General features: G+C 37.0%; 1 protein-coding gene across 9 annotated transcripts in view; it reads left to right on the forward strand.

The window, feature by feature from the left end:
* Positions 1–23103, forward strand: part of LOC127639676 (R3H domain-containing protein 1-like) — a 52024-nt gene that overhangs the window by 21704 nt on the left and 7217 nt on the right. For 5 of the 9 annotated variants that reach the window (XM_052121814.1, XM_052121816.1, XM_052121822.1 and 2 more), the window contains exons 4-22: positions 1385–1420; positions 2565–2651; positions 7430–7559; positions 7680–7758; positions 8337–8396; positions 8903–9043; positions 9141–9249; positions 9387–9482; positions 9907–9935; positions 10073–10126; positions 10299–10516; positions 13165–13443; positions 14466–14617; positions 15733–15813; positions 16944–17186; positions 17278–17395; positions 20160–20314; positions 20546–20697; positions 20789–20892. In XM_052121814.1, the coding sequence (XP_051977774.1) occupies positions 1385–1420; positions 2565–2651; positions 7430–7559; positions 7680–7758; positions 8337–8396; positions 8903–9043; positions 9141–9249; positions 9387–9482; positions 9907–9935; positions 10073–10126; positions 10299–10516; positions 13165–13443; positions 14466–14617; positions 15733–15813; positions 16944–17186; positions 17278–17395; positions 20160–20314; positions 20546–20697; positions 20789–20892 (2323 nt within the window). The remainder of the gene's footprint in view (positions 1–1384; positions 1421–2564; positions 2652–7429; positions 7560–7679; positions 7759–8336; positions 8397–8902; positions 9044–9140; positions 9250–9386; positions 9483–9906; positions 9936–10072; positions 10127–10298; positions 10517–13164; positions 13444–14465; positions 14618–15732; positions 15814–16943; positions 17187–17277; positions 17396–20159; positions 20315–20545; positions 20698–20788; positions 20893–23103) is intronic. The other 4 variants (XM_052121817.1, XM_052121819.1, XM_052121818.1 and 1 more) reach the window with 4 other exon arrangements.

The following is a 23103-nucleotide window of genomic DNA, read 5'->3' on the forward strand; positions in this document are numbered from 1 at the left end:
GTAATTGTGCCATCTCTGTTGAGTTTGTACTACCATATTGGTAGTAAACTTCTTCATTGGAGTAATTTTGCCATCTGTATTGAGCTGGTGCAACCATTGTGATCATTCATCATTGTAGAATTTGTCATTTCTCCACCTGTGTTGGTTGGAACAACTGATACCTGCTAACTGATACTCGACCTTTTTCCTGAACGTGGAAGTGTTCCACGATTCGACTGTTTTCAGTTTGTAGTCTCCAGTGTTTTCACGCATAGTCACATATTCTTAGCAGGTAATGTAACCTTTAAGGTAGTACATTTACAATTTTCAAAAACATGTCGATACTTCACACAATTGAAAACAGGCAATTAGAATTATCATGGTGCCACCCAGTGGTTGCTTAGGAAATCTGTGCCTTGAAAAGCTAGTGTTGGGCTACTACATATTGTAATTTTCAATTTTGGTTTTAATATCATCCAAAGCCAGAAAGATTTGAGATTGTATCCACTCGTTAGTTTTTTTTTTTTTTTTATTGGCAGCACGGTAAATGAGGTGTTTATGGGGAAACGCTTTTCTAAGTTAACCGTTCTTGTGCCCCTCTATGGGATCGCACGCGCACATTTACTTAATGGCTACTGAGTGGACTACCATTGCCATGGTGTCTTTAAAGACAAAGATAAGACAACAAGATGAGTAGAATCGGGCAAATCCTGAGGCTGTTCAAGCTGGCATGTGATTGGCTGATGCCAGGAAAGAGAGGGAGGACAGTTAATCTGCACCTGAAATCCTGCTGGTTTATGTGCAAACCCTGGGGGTGTTTGAGAGAGAGAGAGAGAGAGAGAGAGAGAGAGACTTTGCCACCATCTGCTCTTGGTGCATTGAGAAAGGGCAGTGGCCAGGTGCATTAAAACACATGCTGATCTCAGCTCTTCTCTCTTTCTCCCCCTCTTTGTTCATTTTTCCTCACCCTCCTCCACAATTAGTTGCTTCAATGGTGCACACACTTTGTTAAAGATATATTATCCAAAATAACATGCACGCATTACTTTTTACCTTCCTGCCAAACCAGCATGTCATACATACGCTGTGACGTTGAAATGTTTTAAACCTATAAAAAATCGTTTTCTTAATATTCCTACTCCTATCGTGACCGATGCACCTTATTCTGTAGAAAAAAAAAATATCCATCTTTGTAATCTTTTATTAAAATGTTAGAACTTGCTTGGCATCTAAAATGACCAATTCCTGGTCCAGTCAATTCCAGATGAATTAAATCAATGCTGTTTTACTCAAAAATGTCTGATTACAAATGAATATGGGTTGCGAATGCAGTTACATGTTGACTTTAATATCATGACTGTACAAACGTGGCCTCATTTTCTCCATTCTCTCTGATTCATGACAGCTCGGCCAATCAGCAACGAGTATTAAACGTTCCAAGGTACAGTATTGCAACCGCATGAGTATGTAGCAAAGATGGTTGGTTTGTTTTTTGATTGCCTGCACGTTGTATTCCGTGTACAAATAGTGCAAGAGTTTGTCAGTGCTTTGTGAGTACTGATAATGGAATAAAAGTCCCTGCATGTGTCAGTAAATTTAAATGCATTTTGTGGGTGATGCTGAGGTTTGCTGGACTAAAGTGCGCACTGGCGATTTTACCACTTGCTGCCGAATTCTGATTATCGGATTAAAGGAATGTTCCGGGTTCAATACAAGTTCATTTGTGGCAAGTTATGTCCAATTTTACAACTGCGTTGCCATGATGATCTTGGGCTGTAAACCCTAAAACAACCATAAAAATAAAGATTTAAACAAACAAGAATTAATGCAAGTTATTTTATATAATTAAAAACATTTTAGGCACATTTCTGCCTTTTTAAGCCCTCCAAAAATTGGCCTCGAATTGGCCTGTTACCTCAGTTTTAGTTTTTAAAAGTAGGAGATACGAGTCTAAATTATTTCAGTTTTAATCAACATAATAGCACAAATGTTGTAGATTGCGTTTTACTTGAATTGAACCCAGAATATTCCTTTAACATTGCATTTTGAACAGCAGAACGTGTGAACTATTATTTCATTTTTGTTCAGTGTGCATTAAAACAATGTGCGGTTTTATGTTGTGATACTTGTTTTGATATTGCCTGTGAATGATCGCCTTTTGAGTTTATTATTTTTGTTTAAAGTAGTAGCGATTTGCATTTAGATGCGTGCTTGTTTGTCTTACAAATGGCTTGTTTCACCTGTTGAGAGTGTGCCGATGATTGCTTTTGCCATTTATTTATTAGTTTGACGTTAGTGCCTGATTCTTCTCTCTATTGCCGAAGTCGTCTTTCAACTGAGATATTCAGACTTTCAGGGGTTTTAAATCTATTTATGTAACGAAAGCAATCGTTCTAATAAACATGCCTCCAATTAACGATCTTAACACATAGCCCTCCCTGAGCTCTGAATGTTCTGCTGAAAGGTTTGCTTTTTGCGTGTGAAATGGTGGATGTATATTTTTAGTTGCTGTGGTAATGTGTTTCTGGACGATATGTTGAGAATGAGTGCCAGTCGTTTTGGTAACCATGGTTACTCTCCTCCAGTCCAACGGCAAGTTAAAGTTAGTACGCAGCTTGGCGGTGTGCGAGGAGCCATCTCCGCCCCCGCTCGGAGAACTGCTACACGAACAGGTAAATGCAGATAATAAACCCGAAAGTGAGTTTGTGAGTGGGCATGTTTGGAATGGCGTTCAGCCTATTATGTTTGAAAGAAAGTAGTATGCCGTATTTATCCTCTATGCATTTAGAAAATTTGCATACTGTCTACTTTTGACACTACGGAGCACACTCGACTCTCCATTTCCATTGTGACGAATGAAACGATACCAACTAAACATTGTAATCTGTATTTAATCATTGGATTAAACTAAAGTTTGCATTAAATTGTTTTAACACAAAACATATAAGACAAGCTTGAACTAAAAATGTGGAATATCCACATTTATTTCTGACATTATAACTAGATGGTAAAATGTTTCACGCAAAATTGAACTCTTGGTTATATAGATGCTTATGTGTGTGTTTCAAGTCATCTTTGTGTGTACGTTTAATAGAGCTATGAGTTTTTGAAGGTGTGTGTGTTTGTGCATCCCCAATGCAGGATTGCATTCATCCATCATCTATACCAAATACAATTTTCCTGTCTCAGCTGCCGAGCTCAGTGGATTGCTATAATTGCCTGTTCTTATCCAAACCCCATTTTTGTTCTATTTATTAGGTTAGCCTGCAGCTTAGAGGCACTATTAGGAAACCAGAGCTTGCCGCAGGCAGTCAACACCTTAAGCTCTTTGTATCAGAGGCTGCAACTTTTTGTTTTTTTGCACGTTTTCTTTATTTTTTTTTTTGGTTGTTGGGCAGGTTAGTAATACTGAAGCGTGAAAAACATTTTTGTGGAATAGGGCTGTGGGATACAATATTATATTGATATATTGTGTTTCTTTGCCTCACGATATTGCAACGATACTTAAGTGTGCAATTTTGTCACCGCTAGCATCACAAAACAAAAATAATGATCGTTCAAAGCAGGTTTGCTGGACACACCCCTAATCTGCAGTTGGTAAGTTCAAAAGTGAATCAAATAGCGTGAGAAAGTTTGAAACTCGATTCAATCTCTCTCACGGACCGCCGATGGGTCTTTTTTTGTAGATTTGGCATTTGGTTTCAGTCGCAATCCGATTACAAAATTGCGAGGCATTGCGAGTTATTATAATTTTTTTTTTTATTGTGAGGTTTCTATCATGACTTCAAATCATATTACAAGTAGTTGGTACTTGGCAGTTTGGTTTCCTTGGCTGCCATCTTGGCAACGCCATCTGACAGCTATTTTCTAGTCACTAGCATCACCAAACAAAAATAAGGATAATTTAAGGTTTCCCAAAAATGTCTGCCATTGTTCGGTTCGAAAGTGACTCAAACCATGTGAGAGTTAGTAACTGATTCAGTTTCTATTGGTGAATCATGATGCATTGCAATATTTCTCTCACGATGTGTATTGTATGCTAGGTAGTTCAAGTAAGGCAAGTCGGTTTGCTTCGCAGCCATCTTGGCAACGCAAACTCTAGTTGCTATTTTATAGTAAGGTAGGTACAATAACAATTTATTTAAATGCAGAAAGACAGAAATCTCTTTTTGTCAAAAATCACAGATGAAACTTACAACAATGGCATCATAAATTGTGCAAACTCCCCCATTGTCTACCATTCGTCAGTTAAAAAGTGAATCAAATTGCACGAGAGATGGAAACTGTGATTCAGTCTCTCCAATATCGTACAGTTTAAATTGCAATTTAATTAAGAAATTGTGATGTGGGGGGGCTTGGGTAGCTCAGTGATATAGACGCTGGCTACCACCCCCGGAGTTCGCTAGTTCGAATCCCAGGGTGTGCTGAGTGACTCCAGCCAGGTCTCCTTGGCAACCAAATTGGCCCGGTTGCTAGGGAGGGTAGAGTCACAGTGGGGTAACCTCCTCGTGATCGCTATAATGTGGTTCGTTCTCTTTGGGGTGCGTGGTGAGATGAGCGTGGGTGCCGCAGTGGATGCGTGATGCCTCCACACGTGCTATGTCTCCGTGGCAACGCGCTCAACAAGCCACGTGATAAGATGCGTGGGTTGACCGTCTCAGACACGGAGGCAACTGGGATTCGTCCTACGCCACCCGGATTGAGGCAAATCACTGCGTCACCACGAGGACTTAAAAGCACTTTGGGAAGTGGGCATTTCAAATTGGGAGGAATAGGGGAGAAAATTAAATAAAAAGGTGTAATGTTTTGCAAGGTAGTTGGCCATAGCAAAGGCAGGTAATTCGGTTTGCTCGGAAGTCATCTTGGCAACTCCCTCTGGCTGCTGTCTTTTAGTAATACAGGTACAACTACTTTTTTGGAATAGTGAAAGACCGCAATATCAAAAAATATTTTGTCAAAATGATCAAATCTGACGATGGTATCATAAATTGTGCATCTCAACTATCCTGCTAATGTGATTTTGTTGCATTTTCTTATGTTATTTCGTGTATGAATGGTCAAATTATGATACATGCTACTTAAAAATGGACTGTTTATTTCCTTCGAACGGCCTTGCATTTTTAAGACGTTTTGTGATTGATTTAGCTGCATTTTTTTTAATCGGAAGTTGCACAGTGAAAGAGCAGGTGAGCAAAAAAGATTCCAAGGTCTTTGTAGATGAACAAATGTCCTTAATCAAGGGTATGTCCTTGAACGAGTGAACCAGACTTCATCCCCGAGGAAAGAGGGCCTCTATTCATAGACCTTTCTCCTCTCTTTGTATCTTTTTCCGCATCTCGCTCTTTTACAACCTTCTCCAACACGATCTGTCTATTTGTCTTCTGTTTCACTGTCCCTCATGTTGTGTGATGTTTTTGTCCTCATTCAGGATGCTGGGCAGTTTCATTCAGGTCGTTCTTTTTCTTTGGGGGACAGTGAAGGACAGAAACACAAAAAGAAAAGTGAGCGAGAAGCTAGAAGAGAACGAAAAAGAACGGTTAACCATTTAAGATATAGTCTACCCAAAAATAAAACTTCGGTCATCATTTACGCACTCAAGAACCAATACTTTTTTGCATAATTGACATTAAACCAGGTGTGACACGTCTTTACGTCGATGTGAGGGTGAATAAAATGGTGATTATAAAGACTTTTTGGTTGAATTATCCCTTTAAATCTCTCGGTTTGAGCCACTGCTGTTCATTTGGCTGGAGTCTCTCGTGCTCTCTCTCTTTCTCTCTCTCTTTGATTTAAAGAGAGTTTTAGCATCAGAGTGAAGGATCAGGGTAAGACAGAGTCCAAAGCTCACAGAAGGACAGAATGATCTCATAACCTCCACAATCCTTCATGTAGCTCCACAGGGGAGTTTGTAAATCCCATTCATGAAATATGCATTCTTGTGCTATAGAAGATGCCAAATACCCTCTAAACCCACAACCCATGAGCCTTAATAGATTCACTGTATTGATATCCAAATTTATTTGTATTCTTAGGTTTCATTACAATCTGCCTCCGACCATTTTATCATTTTGTACATCCAACAAACAACCAGCATCAGTTCTCCCAGTGATCAGTTTTCGATATAATGGCAATGCAATGTAATTATATAATTGAGACGTTTAATTAAAAACATTGCTATGTTAAATGAATAATGCGCCTCATTCAAGAAAAACAAACCAAACAATTTGTTTTAATTGTTCATAAATACATTCTTACGTAATTTGCTGCTTTTAAATTAGTAAATTTCGTTATTTTCAAAAGAATGGTTTTTCAAAGATTTACACAGAAATTGAAGCCCATTTATTTTACACAATATCATTCAAAATTCATTAAGCTGACACTTCTGTAACTGCTGTTGTTTAGGCAAAAACGCTGATAAACTATAGGCCGATGTATTGGTGTGTTCCTAATTCAATGCTAAAATTATGATTTGTCACAGAGCATTATGGATGTTTAAATTTTTTTTTTTTTACATTTTGGCTTTGCTTATGTTTTCTGTATTGTGAATTATTATGGTAAAACACTGGCCGATATTTTGGGTAATTACTAATATAAACCTAAAACTATGATTGTTTTTGTTGTTGTTGTAGCAGAGCACTAGGGAATTTCTTTGGGGTTTTTTTAGACAAAGTTGTTTAAACAAAAAAGTTTGTTTTGTAAAGCCAATTTTTATCTTTATTGTAGTTTTTAACTGAGAGGAGGCAGGTCTTTATTATTTGAGATGTCAAATTGGCCAAATATCGGCCGATATATCGGTGTTTCACTAATACGAAACTAAAATTATGATTTGTCACGGAAATTAAGTACGTTTTTGTGTTTAAACAAAAAGTTTAGTGTTTGATGTTTTGTTTAGTCCTTTATTTTTGTGTTTTGAGAATTATTATAATTTATTATTAATTATTATGGCCATATATCGGCCGATATATCGGTCTACTACTAATTCAAACCTAAAACCGTGATTGTTTTGGTTGTCGCAGAGCAGAGACATTTTTGCACACAAAGTTGTTTGAACAAAAAAAAGTTTGTGTAGTGTTTGGTTTAGCTTTTTCTTTTTTTGGAATCGTTAAGTGAGAGCAGGCACAGGTCTTTATTGCTTGAGATAATTACAAAGTCGTCTAATTCTGTTTACTAAGTATTTTAATCATACTCCTCTGATTAACTGGAACAAAGGGATAGAGGTCACAATGAGCTTTTAATTACTCCCCTCACTTGATAATAACAAAAAAAAAATTGTGTTGTTTTTCTTTTGAAAACAACTTATCGAAAAGGTTTACGAAAAAACTTGGGAAACATATGTACGTTGCCAGGATATTTAATGTGAATGTATGTTCAAATGTGTCTTATATAAACAAATATAACTTTTTATTTAAAAAAAATGTATCTAAAAATCTTATTTTCTATGTTTTAACAGGATAAGATTCATTTCGAGCTCAGTCAGTCTTTTGAAAAAGACGAAACGTTCATCAGAAATGAGGACAGTGAGAAAATCTCTGTAAAGACAGAGAAAACAGACCGACTGTCCAAGAAGACACTCTCAAGAGGTGTGTGTGTGTGTGTGTGGTTTTTTTTTTTGGCAGCAAAGGTGTTTTCTCACAGTCCAGATGGATGCGACAGAATGTGTGTGGTGAATATCTCTCTCTCTCTCTCTCGCTCGCTTTCAGATCCCAGTCAGGAATACACAGACTCTACGGGTATAGACCTCCATGAGTTTCTGGTCAACACACTGAAGAACAACCCCCGGTGTGTGAAAATACTCCCCCACCATCTCATTAACACACCCTCTTCTAGAGCTACTTCTGTAGAACCATTGACCTTTTTTTGCATCTGAGTCTTTCCTCTTCTGTTACAGTGATTGCAAACTTTATAAATATATCACTCACATGTTCTAAAGCCATAAAGCTAAATGAACTTTCAGAAAGAAATGCATTCTTGTATTGAAGACGTTTTTTTTAAAGTATTTTATCTTGACACGGCATCTAAAAATTGCAACGCTGAAAAGAACCTGATGCACCACAACTGCCAAAGATGTCCGTTTAGTGCATGTTTACATAGAAAAACTATTAAAAAAACAGAGCAGCCCCTTCGTGTCTAATTAATTCACCCTGAATCGCTTAATGCACAGACTTCAGACTTTGTTTTGTAGGTAATTACTGTCTAAGGCTTTCTCTGTATCTTCATTATTTGTAAACTATTTTATTCTTAATGATTTTGTTTTTTTAATGTGGATTGATGCAGAGATGTTTGCCATTTGTTTGAATATTCTGCCTCTCGTCTGTTTGATGAGCTGTGATAAATGCTAATGAACGCTGTGCTTGCAGGGACAGAATGATGCTGCTGAAACTTGAGCAAGATATTCTGGACTTCATTAGTAACATTGAGTAAGTAGAGCCAAAAACAACAAAGAGTTTGAGTTCTTTCAATTTAATTAGATTTGGACATTTACAAGCATCGTTTTTTAAACATATTATTTATTAGCATCCTTACTGAAACACATTAAGTAAAAAATTTTCTTAATGTTACTTTTTCTTAAGTTTTGCTCATTATAATAATAGACTGATGTATTGGTCAGGCCAATTAATTTGACGATAGTTTGATATATTCTCTCAATTTTCTGCATTGACCGATCGCTATACAGGTTTAATGAATATTTTTTTGTTCAAGTTTTGTCTGAAAAAAAATTAAAGATTTATTTTACACCATTTCCGCAGTTAGTTTGTGTATTTTTATCGTTAAATGGTATTTCGGTATTATATCGACCATTTTCCTCTCTACACTTTAGATGCTGCCTTCATTGTAAAACGGCCATTTGAAAATCAGCCAACTACTAATCCATTCAAAACAAAATTACAATTTGTGTTGTTTTATGTCATTGTTATTCTTGCAGCAGTCAGAGGAGGAAGTTCCCCCCGATGACATCATATCACCGGATGCTGCTGCACCGCGTGGCGGCGTATTTTGGGTTGGACCATAACGTTGATCCGACTGGGAAATCGGTAATCATCAACAAAACCAGCAATACTAGAATGTACGTCTGGACTAACGATTTCTTAGCTTGAGTTCTTCTCTGTTTTCTTATGTTTTTAAAGGTTTTAATTAAACAATCTTATCACTTTTTCTTCTAGACCGGATCAAAAGTTTTCTGATCACATTAAAGATGATAAAACGGACGATTTCCAAAAGCGGTACATATTAAAGAGAGATAACTTAAGCCTGGACCAGGAGGATGGCAGGGTAAGACATAAATATGTACAGGAATCTACTGTATGTTAAACGCAACAAACAAATAATTATTACGTAACTATTAAAATTTGCAAAATTGAGTAGCAAACAAATATAGTTTTCTATATAATCCTTCACTTTGTGTTTAGCTGCGGATGCGTCTTAAGGATGATAGACGGAGTAAATCTATAGAGGAGAGAGAGGAGGAGTATCAGCGAGCCAGAGACAGGATCTTTGCTGAAGACGTGCGTTTCCATAATATAATTACTACACATTGTAGTATAAACCTGTTATAAGTACTTTATAACTATGTATAATCATGTTATAACCATTTACATTTTTAATCTGACTATAATGTATTACAGTTTGTGTTTAAAATGTTGTAGCTTCTGGAAAAGTGTTAGTAGTTTAGTTCCTCGAAACTTTTCATTTAATTAATTTATTTTAATTTAGTTATACGTTTCCTGTTATCATTATGCAAAAGTATCAAATGTTGTTTTTTTTATTTACAATATTTTCAAACCAAGTTACAGAACTTAAAGCAATTCATTGTCTAACAGGCTAGAAGCTGCATGTTTTATTCATGTGAAGAAGTAATAATTATTATTAATAATTGAAAAATAAAAATTCAGTATGTTATTTTGATGTATGTCTTTTTTCTTCTTGCAGGGGGAAGATCATTTCCCGTTTGACAAAAGGTAAAAAAATAAATATTTTTATTTTTATTTTATTGTATTTGTCACATACAGTATGGGACATATTATATATGATAGTTCAACACTTGATATTTGCTTAGCTTTTATAACAACGATAATATTTGTTCTATTTCTGCTAGAATCCAAGAGGACGTGACTTTCATTAACACTCAACAAAGACGGCAAATATTCAGGTAAATCTTTATTATTGCATGTTTTACTAGCTTAATTAAGTGCTGTTTACGATACCATTGAAGTAATGACCGTATTGTGTGCGATAAAGATTTGCGCGATTATGGCACTTTCGAGTAAACAGTGGCGTTGTTTGTTTATTGTTGGGCTTATATCTGTGCATGTTTATGGCAGATTGAGAGACGGGCGCTCGGGAAACAGTCATCAGAGCAGCTCTGAGAACGAGTTGAAGTATTCAGACCCTCGGCCGTGGAGCAGCACAGATTCGGACAGTTCCCATAGGAACCTGAAGCCCGCCATGACCAAAGCCAACAGCTTCAGTGGCATCAGTCTGTTGATACGAGGAGACAGCACCGCCAGCAGCAAAAGCACGGGGAAGCTGTCCAAAGCTAGTAAATATCACTTTTTTACCTACTTATGTAATTAGGTACTTAATGTAGACTTCTCTTGGGACGCACTGATATAGACATTTTTGTCTTTACCGATGTCTGGTAAATTTCATTGTCACATCTGAAACCAACGGAGCCCCCTGTTTTCTGAAATGTTCTCTCCTGAATTATTTTTGCTTCCCTCGCTATACCTTTATCAGTCCCTTACAAAAGGGAACCCCTATTCATTTTACGTTACTCAATTGATTGAGTAAATGTATTCCCTTAATTGAACTGAGTAATGGCAATTCCAAAACTTGAGTAATTAGGCTCACATAACTTGGTGTTCATTTACAATGAACTTCACTATTTAAGTTAACTAGATGCAAGTAGACTTAACTCAGATTTGCCATTTAAATATTGTTGTTTCTACTTCATTTGAATTGACTTAAATTGATATTGTACAATAGCAATGATCAAATAAAGAAGATTATCACAGATCCTAGGTCAATCATTTATTAAACTTAATTCTTCACGGAAATGCATTTATACCCATAATTCAGTTGCACACGCACAAGGTGAGCTGAAATAGTATTAATGAAACAAATCACCATAATAGTGTCATAAAATAGCTATTTACATCTAAACAACATTAAGCTAAAACCTCTTAATGCTCTTAAAATGTGCTCGGTTCTTAATAACAACTATTTAAATCCCCCCATATGTTATCTTTGACCAAGGAAACATAATTAAATAATTCAAGCGCAAGGCATTGTGGGTATTCCCACAATTATTAACACGTAAAATCTTCAAGGAACATAAATATTTACATTATGAGCCCAAAACTTGACATTTCAAGTTATGTTTAATTAAGGCAACTTGATTTTTCCAGTAATGACAACATGAGGTTTTATGATATCATAAAAACTGCATGCAGAATGATTTATTATGAATAAGTGTAATGCTGTTTTAAATTGGAGTATAGCATGTGTATTTTATACTCTTTTGCCCACGTGTTTGTAATAACACCGTAAACCTACAATTCAACTTGCAGTTTTTTTTAGAAGTGTATAAAGACCATATATAGTGTCTTTATGCATTGTTTTTCACTTTTGAGAATTTCCTAAATGATTGTTTCATCTGGTTTAGCTCACTTTTAGCAATACTTTTCAGCTATTTTGTCCCTAGATGTATAGCGAAATCTGAAACACATTAAGCAGCAATATGCACATGCAGAATACACACTGATACAAAAGCATGCACTGACTGAAAATCAGTAATAAGGTAAAATCTAAAGATTTTAACCTACAAGTCCATCTCAATCCTGTTTCCATTTCATTGCTTTGTTCTTTTTCCCTTCCATGTGGAAGGCTGTTTTATGATTCTGCTTTTCTTGTTCTTGCTTTGAGCAGCGATGCATTGGCAGTGCATGTGTTGTATGCCTTGTGGAAAGCACCTCTTTGCCCTCTTTTCACCCATTTCATGTCCATCAAGGAAAAGCAGAGAGAACACATCTGTATTCAGAGCCGTCTGCTCTCTGGATTCATTGGTTATTTATGCTTTGGCATTTAGAAGCTCAAGGATTGCCGCCAATATATATTTATAATGTTTAATATTTAATGCCTCTCCTCTTCCGTTCAGCAACCTCTGGGTCTTTCCATCTACCCAGTTACGTTTGAACAGCCCTCTGAACGATCAGAAATGTTTTCCGAGTGTTATGTTGTTATCCTTATTTCTAGATGTACAAATACAGGTTAGCTAAATTGTGTCTCTATGGCTTTGTACAGACAGGCAGCAAAATTAGGATGTTTTTTGCGTAACTCATTCTTTTAGTTGATTGAAGTCTAAACGGCAAGAAGAAGAAATAAAAGAAACTTACACATGAAATACATTTTTTTACAATCTTATCCAAACCACATTCATATGTGGTTTGAAATCTGATCAGAATGCATTCAGATCGTATTTGTTTCGGTCTTTCTTGATGTAGTGGATATTTATGGTCATATACAGCACATTAGTTCTGTCCGAATGGACTTTTCTCACTTTTGTCCCAAATGTAGCATTCATTATGTAGAGAATAATACATTAATGAGAGGTTTTAAACACTGCATATGAACGAATGTGTGAAATGCTATAATGCCTCTAATGCTTATGTTGTCCCATGTGCCTCATGAGTTCACCACCATGACCAAATGCATTACTATGGCAACCGATGTGGCTAGCGATTGACCAATATTGACTAATTTGTTACATAAAACAACGTTAGACGATTAATAAGTGAATATTGTTTAAAAACATTGTTAAAACCAATCATCAGTTGATCTCTAGTAAATACGTTGGTTGTCCTGGGTGGTATGATGCATTAAACCAATTCTGTCACACTATTAATGATTTTTCATTGACTAAAGTCCTAAATGAGTTGCTAGACAGTAACCCTGGTGGTACGGTATGGTGGACGGTAACATTTGTAATCTAGAAGAACTTGAGCAGATTCATCTTTTGGCCATGTGTATGGACCTCCATGCATGTTTTCCCGTCATCTTTTTTTTAGTCCCGCCCATCTTCAGCCACGCCCTTTAGCCCCACCCACAACACCTTCCAAATTGATTACCTCGTCTACAACCCTTCTAGTAAAACCTCTTTCGCTCTTCTTCCGTTACTTCCTCCTTCAGGTTCAGACTCCTCTAGTAGCGTAGGTTCATCCTCCGGGTCACTCTCTCGGCCTACTCAGCTGTCGTTACCTGCCCCTGTTCTACCCCAGCCCAGTCGGGTCTTTACCATGGCCCCTGCGGCACCTCTACCAGCTGCGCCAATGTTGGGCAACACACCAACCCAGGCTCCTCAGAGCTCGACTACTAACTCAAACATTATTACTAATGCTAGCTTCTACATTGTTCCTCTGGATACCACCGCCATTCCACCAGGCTGTGTGCTACTCAGTCCACAAACAGGTGGGTGTCACCTGACCAAATACGTTTTTGGTTGATAAAGTTTTCCATTTCTAGCATCATAATTTTCCAATGTACTAGAGTGTTTTGTAAACACAGCAGAGGAAAACACTGTTCAAGTGTGGATAAGAGGTGAAAACATGGCAAAATCAATACATTTTCAACTGAATATGGATTAATGTGGACGTGGCCTTGTAGGATGGAAGGCAATCATGTTTCGTAGAAGTTGCAATTTAACAGTACATGTATGTTTGCACAATTATGCATGTACAATTGTCCTTGTAGTTTAAATGCTTTAGGCTAACACTTGATATTATCTTTGCATATTACTTGCAATACTTACTGGCAATTGAACATTTCCAACTATTTCATGAATATTTCACTGATGAAGTGGAATTTAATTATTGTTAAGCCAATTTAAAAGAGGTTTCTGGGTTAAATACAGGTTAAGCTCTATGCCACAGATGCTGTTAATTTATCACAGAAAATTACGACTTGTTCCTCTGTAAAAAAAAAAATAAAATTTTTTTATCAGAAATTGTCTAGCACTTCTACGTTTAAGTATAATCATCTGTAATTGCTCAAACCGTCCGTGATAGCTCAAACTGTCGCCTAATCGCTGGAACGATGTATCATGGCTGGATGATGCGTGATCGCCGGAACGATGCGTGATCGATGAGTGATTGCTCGAGCGATGAGTCTTTGGGAAATGTGTCTTGAATTGGTGCTATTTTAGTGCATTTCTATCTTTATACTGTGGAAGTTTTTAATACTTTTTTGAAAATGTTAATAAAGCATTATATATTGTTACTTATTGTTTTGTTTTCTAGCCTAAGAAGGAAATTAATGCATTTTGACAGGAAAAATAGTATGCTGTATTCTGAGTAAAATGTCAGTGCTCTCAAAATCTGCGATTAATCGTGATTAACTATGAAAAATTATGCGGTTAATCGATAATTAAATTTAATCGACTGACATTACTAGTTTTTATATTTGTTAACTTGTGATTTGTGTTGATTTCGCAGGTCAGCCTTTTGTTAACCCCGACGGCAGCCCGTTGGTCTACAACCCTGCCATGATGTCACAGCAGGGGCGTGGCCAACAGCCCATGAATCTTCATCATCCGCCTCTTCCTCCTCCCCCTCAACCGCAGCCAGCCAATCACCTTCTCGCACAGGTCAGTGAACTCCATCCAGCCACCTCATTGGGTCACACTTCGTTTTCAGAATCGGTGAGGTGAAAGTGTTGTGCATGAATTAAGATGGTGGCCACATTGGTATCTGTAAATATTCATGTTATTTGGCATCGTTGTTGGCGTCATTATCTGTATAGGTTGGCAGCAGAAAATATTAAGCTTTATTTTTTTCACATTTTGGAAAAACTATTTAATTGTAGATTGGACATTTAAGGATGAGTTTTGTATTTGGTTTGGGTTTTTTTGTGTTTTGTTTGTTTTTGGGGTGCTTTTATGTGTTTTTATTTGTAATTTTGGTTGGTTTTGTTTGTTTTGTTCTTATTTTATCTTTTTGTTTCATTTTTATTTTATCTTTTTGTTTCTTTTGTGGTGTTTTTTTTTTTGGTGCATCACTAGATGATATTTAAAAAAAAAATATAGTGAACGTTTAATTGTAATATAGCCTACATGTATGTTTTGGAGAGCTGGCAAAATTGTATTGTCAGTCATTTTTAAATTAAAGCTTCTATCTTAACTCTGCAAAGGTGGCACAGAAGCTGCATCTGAAGTGGCATTTAGTTGTATTTACACAGACTGCTCAGATCAGGAATAAATTCATAAAATGTAAATTATGAATATAGAAATATGAAAGGAATGAAAATATGAAGCTGTACTTTTAAATATGAAATTAAATTATGAAACGTGTTCTCTATTATGACAAAAACAAAGTTTAAGGCTGCTCTGATGCTGCATTTCAGTTACATGGAACCGAAGCAGTATTAGAACTGCCTTTGATATTAGGGCTGAGGTGGGTCAGAGCAGGCTTAAGTATGGCTTTTGCATCTTTACACTGAATTTTAAGCAGGCACAGAGCAGGCTTAACTCAGAAAAGTTAAAGACTTTTCAGAGTAAAGACGCCTTAAGGTAATATTTGTCTGTAATCTTAATGGATCTGTTTTATGTTATTGCTCCACCACATCATGTCTGCTCTCATATATTCCATCTTTCTATCATTCAGCACCGCTTTGCTCACTTTCTCTGGACGATGTGCTTTGATCTCTCACTATCCTTTCCTGCTATTCATCCTCTCTTCTTCTGTTTTTCTCCTTCCTCTGCAGTCATCTGCGCATCCAGTGCAGTTTGCTGCGGTTTCTTGTCCTCCTCTCCTGCCTGGTGCTTTCTCTCAGCAATACACTGTGGTACTTTTCTCCTCCTTTACTATCACTGCATCATAGCGTCTTCTTTTTCTTCATTTGTTTAAAGGGATAGTTCACCCATAAATGGAAATTGTCATCATTACTCAACCATACATGTTCCAAACCCTGTATAACTTTCCCTCTGCTGTTAAATACAAAATGTGCATTTTTGAGGAATATCCCGGTGGCCATTCTTTTCCAGTGCAATTGAAAAAGAATAGTGATGGGGACTGTCAAGCCCCAAAATGACAGCAAAAGCACCATGAAAGGATTATAAAAATCGTAAAGAAAGTTTCGTTCTAATCCATTTTTGACAGTCTGGAGTTTAATTTTATTGATAAATCTCTCAGAGGTTTTAAAAATGAGACCTATTTGACTTTGCTGCACCCAACGGACCAGCGGTTGACTTAACTGGGTCACTTCTGCCATCTCTCTCTCCTTCTCTGACCTGTTTCTACCAAATATAACACCCTCATTAGCAAATTCAGACTGCATTAATAATTAATGCCACCAGATGTTGGGTTTTCTTTAAATACAAATATTTCTACCAGTTGTGAAGCCAAGTGGGGGCGGGGGGGTCGGTCTCTGGCCCTGGTGGATGGTGGCCCAGACTTTGATGTGTGGTGGTTTTTAAAGCTTAAAGTCCTGAAAGTGATGGCCTGGTTTAGTTTCTGATGGACTTGCCTCTCATGATACCATCATCGTGTGATCCACTTCCACTTTTCCAATGTATCTCCTTTTGTTGGCTAATCCAAAAAACTGCCATTTGGGGGTTCAAATTAAGAGCCATTGATGGCTTTTAAAAATGACCTAGTACTCCGTTAATGTCATTGAACAACAGTTAATAAACAAGTTGAAACAGCCACGATCCAGCAGACAAAAATCCCCCAATCTGAGAATTGCAGTCAACAAAGTATGCCAAAAGAGCTCTGCATCAACCACTCTTGTGAATGACGCAATCAAGTCAGTCGCCCTACACTCAAACTACTTAGAACTCTTTGCTTATAACCACATAGAACTCTTTTATGAAGGATTTTATGAACTCCCTGTGGAAAATATGAATGGGAAAAATACTTGTGGAACCAAGACAGCTGTAAAAGTGCATTTGTGTTTTTTTGTGTATGTCAAAACAGCAACAGGATGGTTTAAGCACCCAGTTTAGCCAGATGAATCTAGTTCGGCAGCCTTCGGGGGATGCTTCGGACCCCCACATGGGCCTCTACCCACAATCCCTGATGCTCCAGAACGCTCCGCCCACCGGATACATGCTATCATCAGCGGGACAGCCAATGAGCGGACACGCCTACCCCCCGCCCACACATGTCAATCAACCGGTCCTTCAGCCGCATGGATACATACAGCAACCCGTTCAACAGGTACATACACGCTGCTTTCATGGTGCATTTATCTGCATGATCGCAGACAAGAAAATAAAGGTTGTTGTCATATGTGTGCTTGTGTTTGCAGGTGTCTGCGTGTTACTGTGCTCCGGGACAGTACTCCCACTCAAACCAACACTACAGAGCAGTGACGCCAGTACACTACAGCACCGCTCAGGGTCAGCAACTGCCACCACAACAGACAGGTACAAACGCATATTAATGGTGTAAATATAGTTGAAATTTGTGTCGACAGTTGTCTCAACAGGGCTGGTACTTGGATGTGAAGTTTGGGGGGGGGGGGGCATTTTGAACTTTAGGGTGTGCAAAAGGTTCCCTCTTTGTCTGACCGGGGGGGTTCAGACCGGTTCTTGGCCATATTTAGCAGCAATTTGGACCAGATTTTATGCCGATAGTCTAAAGTCTGGCTGCTCCTGTGTTCTGATTGGAGTGTTGGGAAGCGGGGCCGTTTCACTGTATGAGATTCTCAGTAATTCTCACAGTGAACCGGTCTCTTTTCCCAGCCCTCACTCCTCAACTGTTGCCCTGCCTGACCTTTAATCTCTGACACCACTTCTGTCCTATCAGACAGGCCCTTCTTAAGTGGCTACTTGCAAGGCGATTTAGTTTTCTTGTATTTATTTTCAATGGCATCATGGTGGTGAGTTTTTGCGCGAGAAAGCATCACTCATATATTATTCATAAAATTACAAAATCTAGATAGAAATAAAAAGTAGCGGTTGCTTTAAAAAAAAAAAAAACACTCTTAAGATTTATTTTTCTCCATGAAGGTCCAAAAATTTTAAAAATACATTTTTAAATGAGATGTGTGTGTGTGTGTGTGTGTGTGGAGAGGAAAAAAGTAAAGCACACCTTGTCCACAATGACATTAAAAGACCTCATTTCACAGGCACTTTAGTGTGTAGGTTGTATGGTCTAATTCGACAGGCTTTTATTCTCTTCACTCTGGCCTTGCAAAGGCAGGTAAAAATAACCGTGAGCCGACACGCACACTGATGGAAAAAAGGGGGTTGGTGATGATTTCAACAGCAGACTAAGGGGCCGTTTACACGACAACGTTTCCAACTGAAAACGTTTTATGCGTTTTGGGTGTTCGTTTACACGATAACAACGTTTTGGGGACTGAAAACGCAAACTTTTGAAAACGGGTTTCCAAGTGCAAGTTTTTGCAAAATGAGGCCTTTATGGTCTCCGTGTAAACATACAACGCGAATTTGCGCACGCGTATTACGTGTTCAGTCTATAGGCATGCGTGTACGTACTTCAAAACAATTGTCGAGACATTCAAAACTACAATGGCGGACTACAGGACTGTTTGTGCTGCTCAAGATTGAGTTTATTGACGCTTCTCAAGCAAAGTAATTGTAGTAATAAAGCAACCTCATCGTCCGTCCAGACAAATTTGCTCGATGCTTTCGCCATCTTCATTGTTTGTATTCACCACTCTGTGGAAGAATGCTGATGTGCGCAGTCGCGTAGTGTTTCTTTACATAGTGACATCCCCAACTACTGGCCTGGCATGCATAATACAGCGTTTTTTGTCGTTTTCGAGGAACCTTAGTGAACAGGGATCGTTTTGACAACGTTGTCGTCTGTATGCAAACATTTTCAAAAACGCAAAAGAAAAACGTTTCTGTTTTTAGTACATCGTTGTCGTCTCACTTACCCTAACTCATTAAAATGACATAACTGTGGCGACATTTTTTAAACCAACATTACGCGGTTGCGTACGTGTATCGTGGCAGTTGTAGTGCTAAAGTTACATTTATTCCCAAACAGATTTTAAAGGTTTATGCTCAATCGAGTTTTAAATAATAATAATAATAATAATAATAATAATAAATTGTATTGAATAGCACCTTTCATAAGTTGGAACATAATTTGATCAACAGTCAGAAATGTATGATGGCACTAAAGCTTTAAAAACCATTAATGAGCTAAAACTGGTGTAATGTGGTCTCTCCTCGGCAAAGCCAGAGTGCCTAGTGCAGTTTCAGTTCTTTCCCTCTCTTGTTTTGTGCCAACAAAAACTAAATACTAAAAGTATTTAGATGTCATAAGATTGCAGCATTGTGTGAGGAACAGGTCGAAGATTGCCGTTTTTACCAGTGATTTGTGTGAAAGAGAATAAAAGTCGTAAGTCTAGCGCCTCTAGTGTTCACCATTTCACCAGGAAACCAACGTGGTATGTACAATGAACCAAACTGTGCAAAAATATAGGTGTAGAAATGTAATGTGAGACCAGGTTGTTTGACACGATAAAGAGCAAATGCTATTAAAAATCAAAGGAATTTAGGGTTAGAGAGAGGCACAACAATTGTGTTTGTTTTATGTTCCTTGTACTCTTGAGAGAGACTATATCCACAACTCAATGTCTATCTGGAATGCAGGTTGAAGACCCAAAAAAGCGACAAAAACAAAAAACGTTGCTTTGTTGTGTTTTTTTGCTCTTGTGCAGAAATCCCAAATCATAATGTGTTGAAAATGGAATGCCAAACATATCTGGACGGTATACTATTATGGTTCATATTAGCCACAAATCCTTGTTTTGAGGATTGCTTCGTGACTACTTTCGGACGTGGTATCAAACGTTCATTTATTACGAAATTCAGTATGCGGTTTTGATACTGTAATATGTCCCAGTAATGGAGTACTGGATTACTTTGCGCTTATAAATTTCAATACTTCACCATCAACAACACCATACGTACTTTTCATACATAGTATGTTAATTAGGATTCAGTCAGTGTTATTCCCTTGAGCCCTTTGCATATTTTCAGATAGACGTTTGACTTTTAATCAGTGATTCGGCGAGTTTTTGCCGCTTTATTATTGCGTGCAGCTCCCGGTGATTGTCTGTTTCATTGCGTTGTGTCCTCGTTAATGTTTTGGCTCCAGATGTTGTTTGTTCATCGTTGTTAAACAGATGTTTAATTATTGTCATTTTAGGTTTTCATGCGGTCATGCCCGGTCCACCCCCCAGCTACCAGGGCATGATGGGAGTTCAGCAGTCTCGGAACCAATCACTGGTCAGCACTCAGGGCGGGATGGCCAATCAGATGCAGAGTGTGATGGTGCAGTACCCCACCATGCCTCCATATCAGGTAAGTATTTTGCATCTTATTAAATGCGATTTGAAACACTTGAAACACGTTTGTGCTATTTGTATGTTTTTAAATAAACGCTGTTTGGTTTGATAGTTTGTTATCTAATGCATTGACGTTCACACAGTTTTAAGTGTGGCTTAAGTGTCGTTTGGCAGCTCGGAATTGATTAACGAGAGCTCTCGGCATTTGATATTTCAGTGATGTTGATTAAGTGTATGTGTTTATCAGGTGTCTGTGCAGCAGGGTTCTCAGAGCGTTCCACAGGCAGCCTATCAACAGCATATTGTGCTGCAGGGACAGACCAATCAGACGCCAGCACCCTCCGCCAGCATGCAGGTGTATTACAGCATGTTGCCGCCAACACAACACTCTACCATCAGGTAACAAACACGCATATGAATGTATGTCAATGCATGGAAAAGTGCTATTTGTTTTGTTGATATTTTCCTGTGTGTGTGTGTGTATATACAGTTCTACTGTTGGCTTCCTCCCCCCACCGGGTTCAGAGCAGATGTCGTTTCCCCGAGCGCTCTCCCCCTGTGTCTCTCAGCCAATCTCAGGCCAGCAGTGCACAGGTATGCCAGCTCCTCCCACCTCCAAGGTAACACGATTAAGTGCATTTAAATGTACAGCAAACAAGATGCTGTTTACTAAAATGTGGAAGCAGTACTTTATTTACTTCATGCAAAATATCATTAGTTTTTGATTTTGGGGTGAAATTGCCATTGGCAGGTTTTTTTAATTTGGATATTAAGTCTCGGCACGTCTCTTGGTTAATAAGTCGAGCACACATAATGAGTTTTGAGAGGAGTTTATTTCTCATTTTCAAACTGTTTTATTTAGCAGTTTCATTAAATGCGATTCTGCTTGTGCTTTACGGCGTTTGAAATGAGCTCATCAGGCCTTTCGGAGGAATTGAGAAGAATCAATGTTATTTGAATAAACCTCAGCATTAATGAACTTGTGTGTGTGTGTGTGTGTGTGTGTGTGTGTGTGAGGTGATGATTATCTTGCTGAAGAAGAGGGTGTTTTAATGAGGAAGAGGCGAGATGCATGCACTCTTTGACCTTTCAGTGTTTTATAAAGCTGTTTAATTGGATAGAGTGTGTGTGTGTGTGTGTGTGTGTGTGTGTGTTAGTGGTACCTAGATATTGCATTGTCTATGTTATCAAAAAATTCAGAAGTGAAGTATATTTGCAATGCTATAAATTAGTATATACATTTTAAGTGTGCTGTACTAGAGTTGTACAATGTTAAAGGTCAGTTGTATTAATAATTATGTTGAGGTCGAAGTTTTAATTGTATGAATTATTTAATTGTCAGTCTATTTAATTGCATCACATTGCATAATTTACAAAGTATGTTTAATAGCTTTTTATTGGATTTATTTTTTAAAGGTGTCAAGAATATGTTTGGGTCATATTTAACCCCAAAATCTAGTATTTGTTGTATTTTTTGGTTTAAAAATTTGGTTATAAAATCCTTATGGTGCTAGATTTCTGATAGAAAAAATACTGAAATACAATTATTTATTCAATGTAAGAAAGTGTTATATTGCAGTAATGAGAATACCATTGAGAATAATGGGGAAAAGGTCAAATATAAACATCCGGATGCATTATTTGAATGAGAATTTAGCTTGATTGTCATTAAAAAAATGTATATAAATATAATGAAAACAAAACAAATATATATATATTTATTTGAAAAGAATTTATTTTATGGTACTTTTTGTTTTACTTCCATTTTATGCTGATAGAAAAGGAAAAAACTATTTTATTTCCTTTTTTAATTTTTTTTTTTATTGTATTGCAGTAATGGAACGCAATACCACAAAATAAAATAAAAAGTAAAATATGTATGCCCATATATGCATTATGGTAATGAGAAGTTTGCTTAATTATATATTTTAAAAAAAAGAAAATTCAAATTTAATGATAATCAACTTTAACCACTATAAATTGAGAAATGTAAATGTCTATATTTATTGCATCACTGTATGAAATAAAAATATGTTGGTAGACTTTACCTATAGGTAACACTAAAAAAATCTTATTACTGCATTGCAAAAACAACAACAACATATATATTTGTGTTAGTAAATTATTTATGCATCATGACAGTATTTGTTGTACTGCCTTTGAGTTAAGCTTTTTAAAAATATGTATTATAGTAATGAGAATCACCTTTTAGAATAATTGTCATTTAATGATTAATCCTAAAATCTTAATGTTCCTAAAAAATGATGCAAAGTTTTAATGATGTAAATATAATTAACTTGAATCAAAATAGAGAAATGTAAATGTCAATTATATTTATTGCTTTACAATGCATAATGTGAAAGTGAAAATATAAAGCCTATAATAATTAAATGAATACCTTTTTGTATTATATTTGATGTTTTGGGAAATAAAGTTTACAATGCAAAAAAAATTATTGTAAATTATTTATACATCATGGTAGTATTTGTTGTACTGCCTTTAAATTATGCTGATTTAAATAATTACAAAAGTGTTACATTAAGATAAACCATAGAGGATTATGGGAATTACTCAAAAGTTAAACATCTGTACGCATTACAGAAATGAGAAATGCAGTTGCAAATGTACCCTAATTAACTGTCCTAAAAAAATGTCACAAATCTTATTGCCTTTTAAAAATAGGCTTCATTGTATCTAGACAAGATTGAAAAGTCTTATTCCTTTTACTTGTGGGATAAAATGTGTCCTGAACATGTTTTTATCCGGTTCACTCATCCAGCTCATTCTTTGGTTGGTTGATGTTTA

The sequence above is a fragment of the Xyrauchen texanus genome, chromosome 48 (genome assembly GCF_025860055.1).
Source record: "Xyrauchen texanus isolate HMW12.3.18 chromosome 48, RBS_HiC_50CHRs, whole genome shotgun sequence".
Lineage (NCBI taxonomy): Eukaryota > Metazoa > Chordata > Actinopteri > Cypriniformes > Catostomidae > Xyrauchen > Xyrauchen texanus.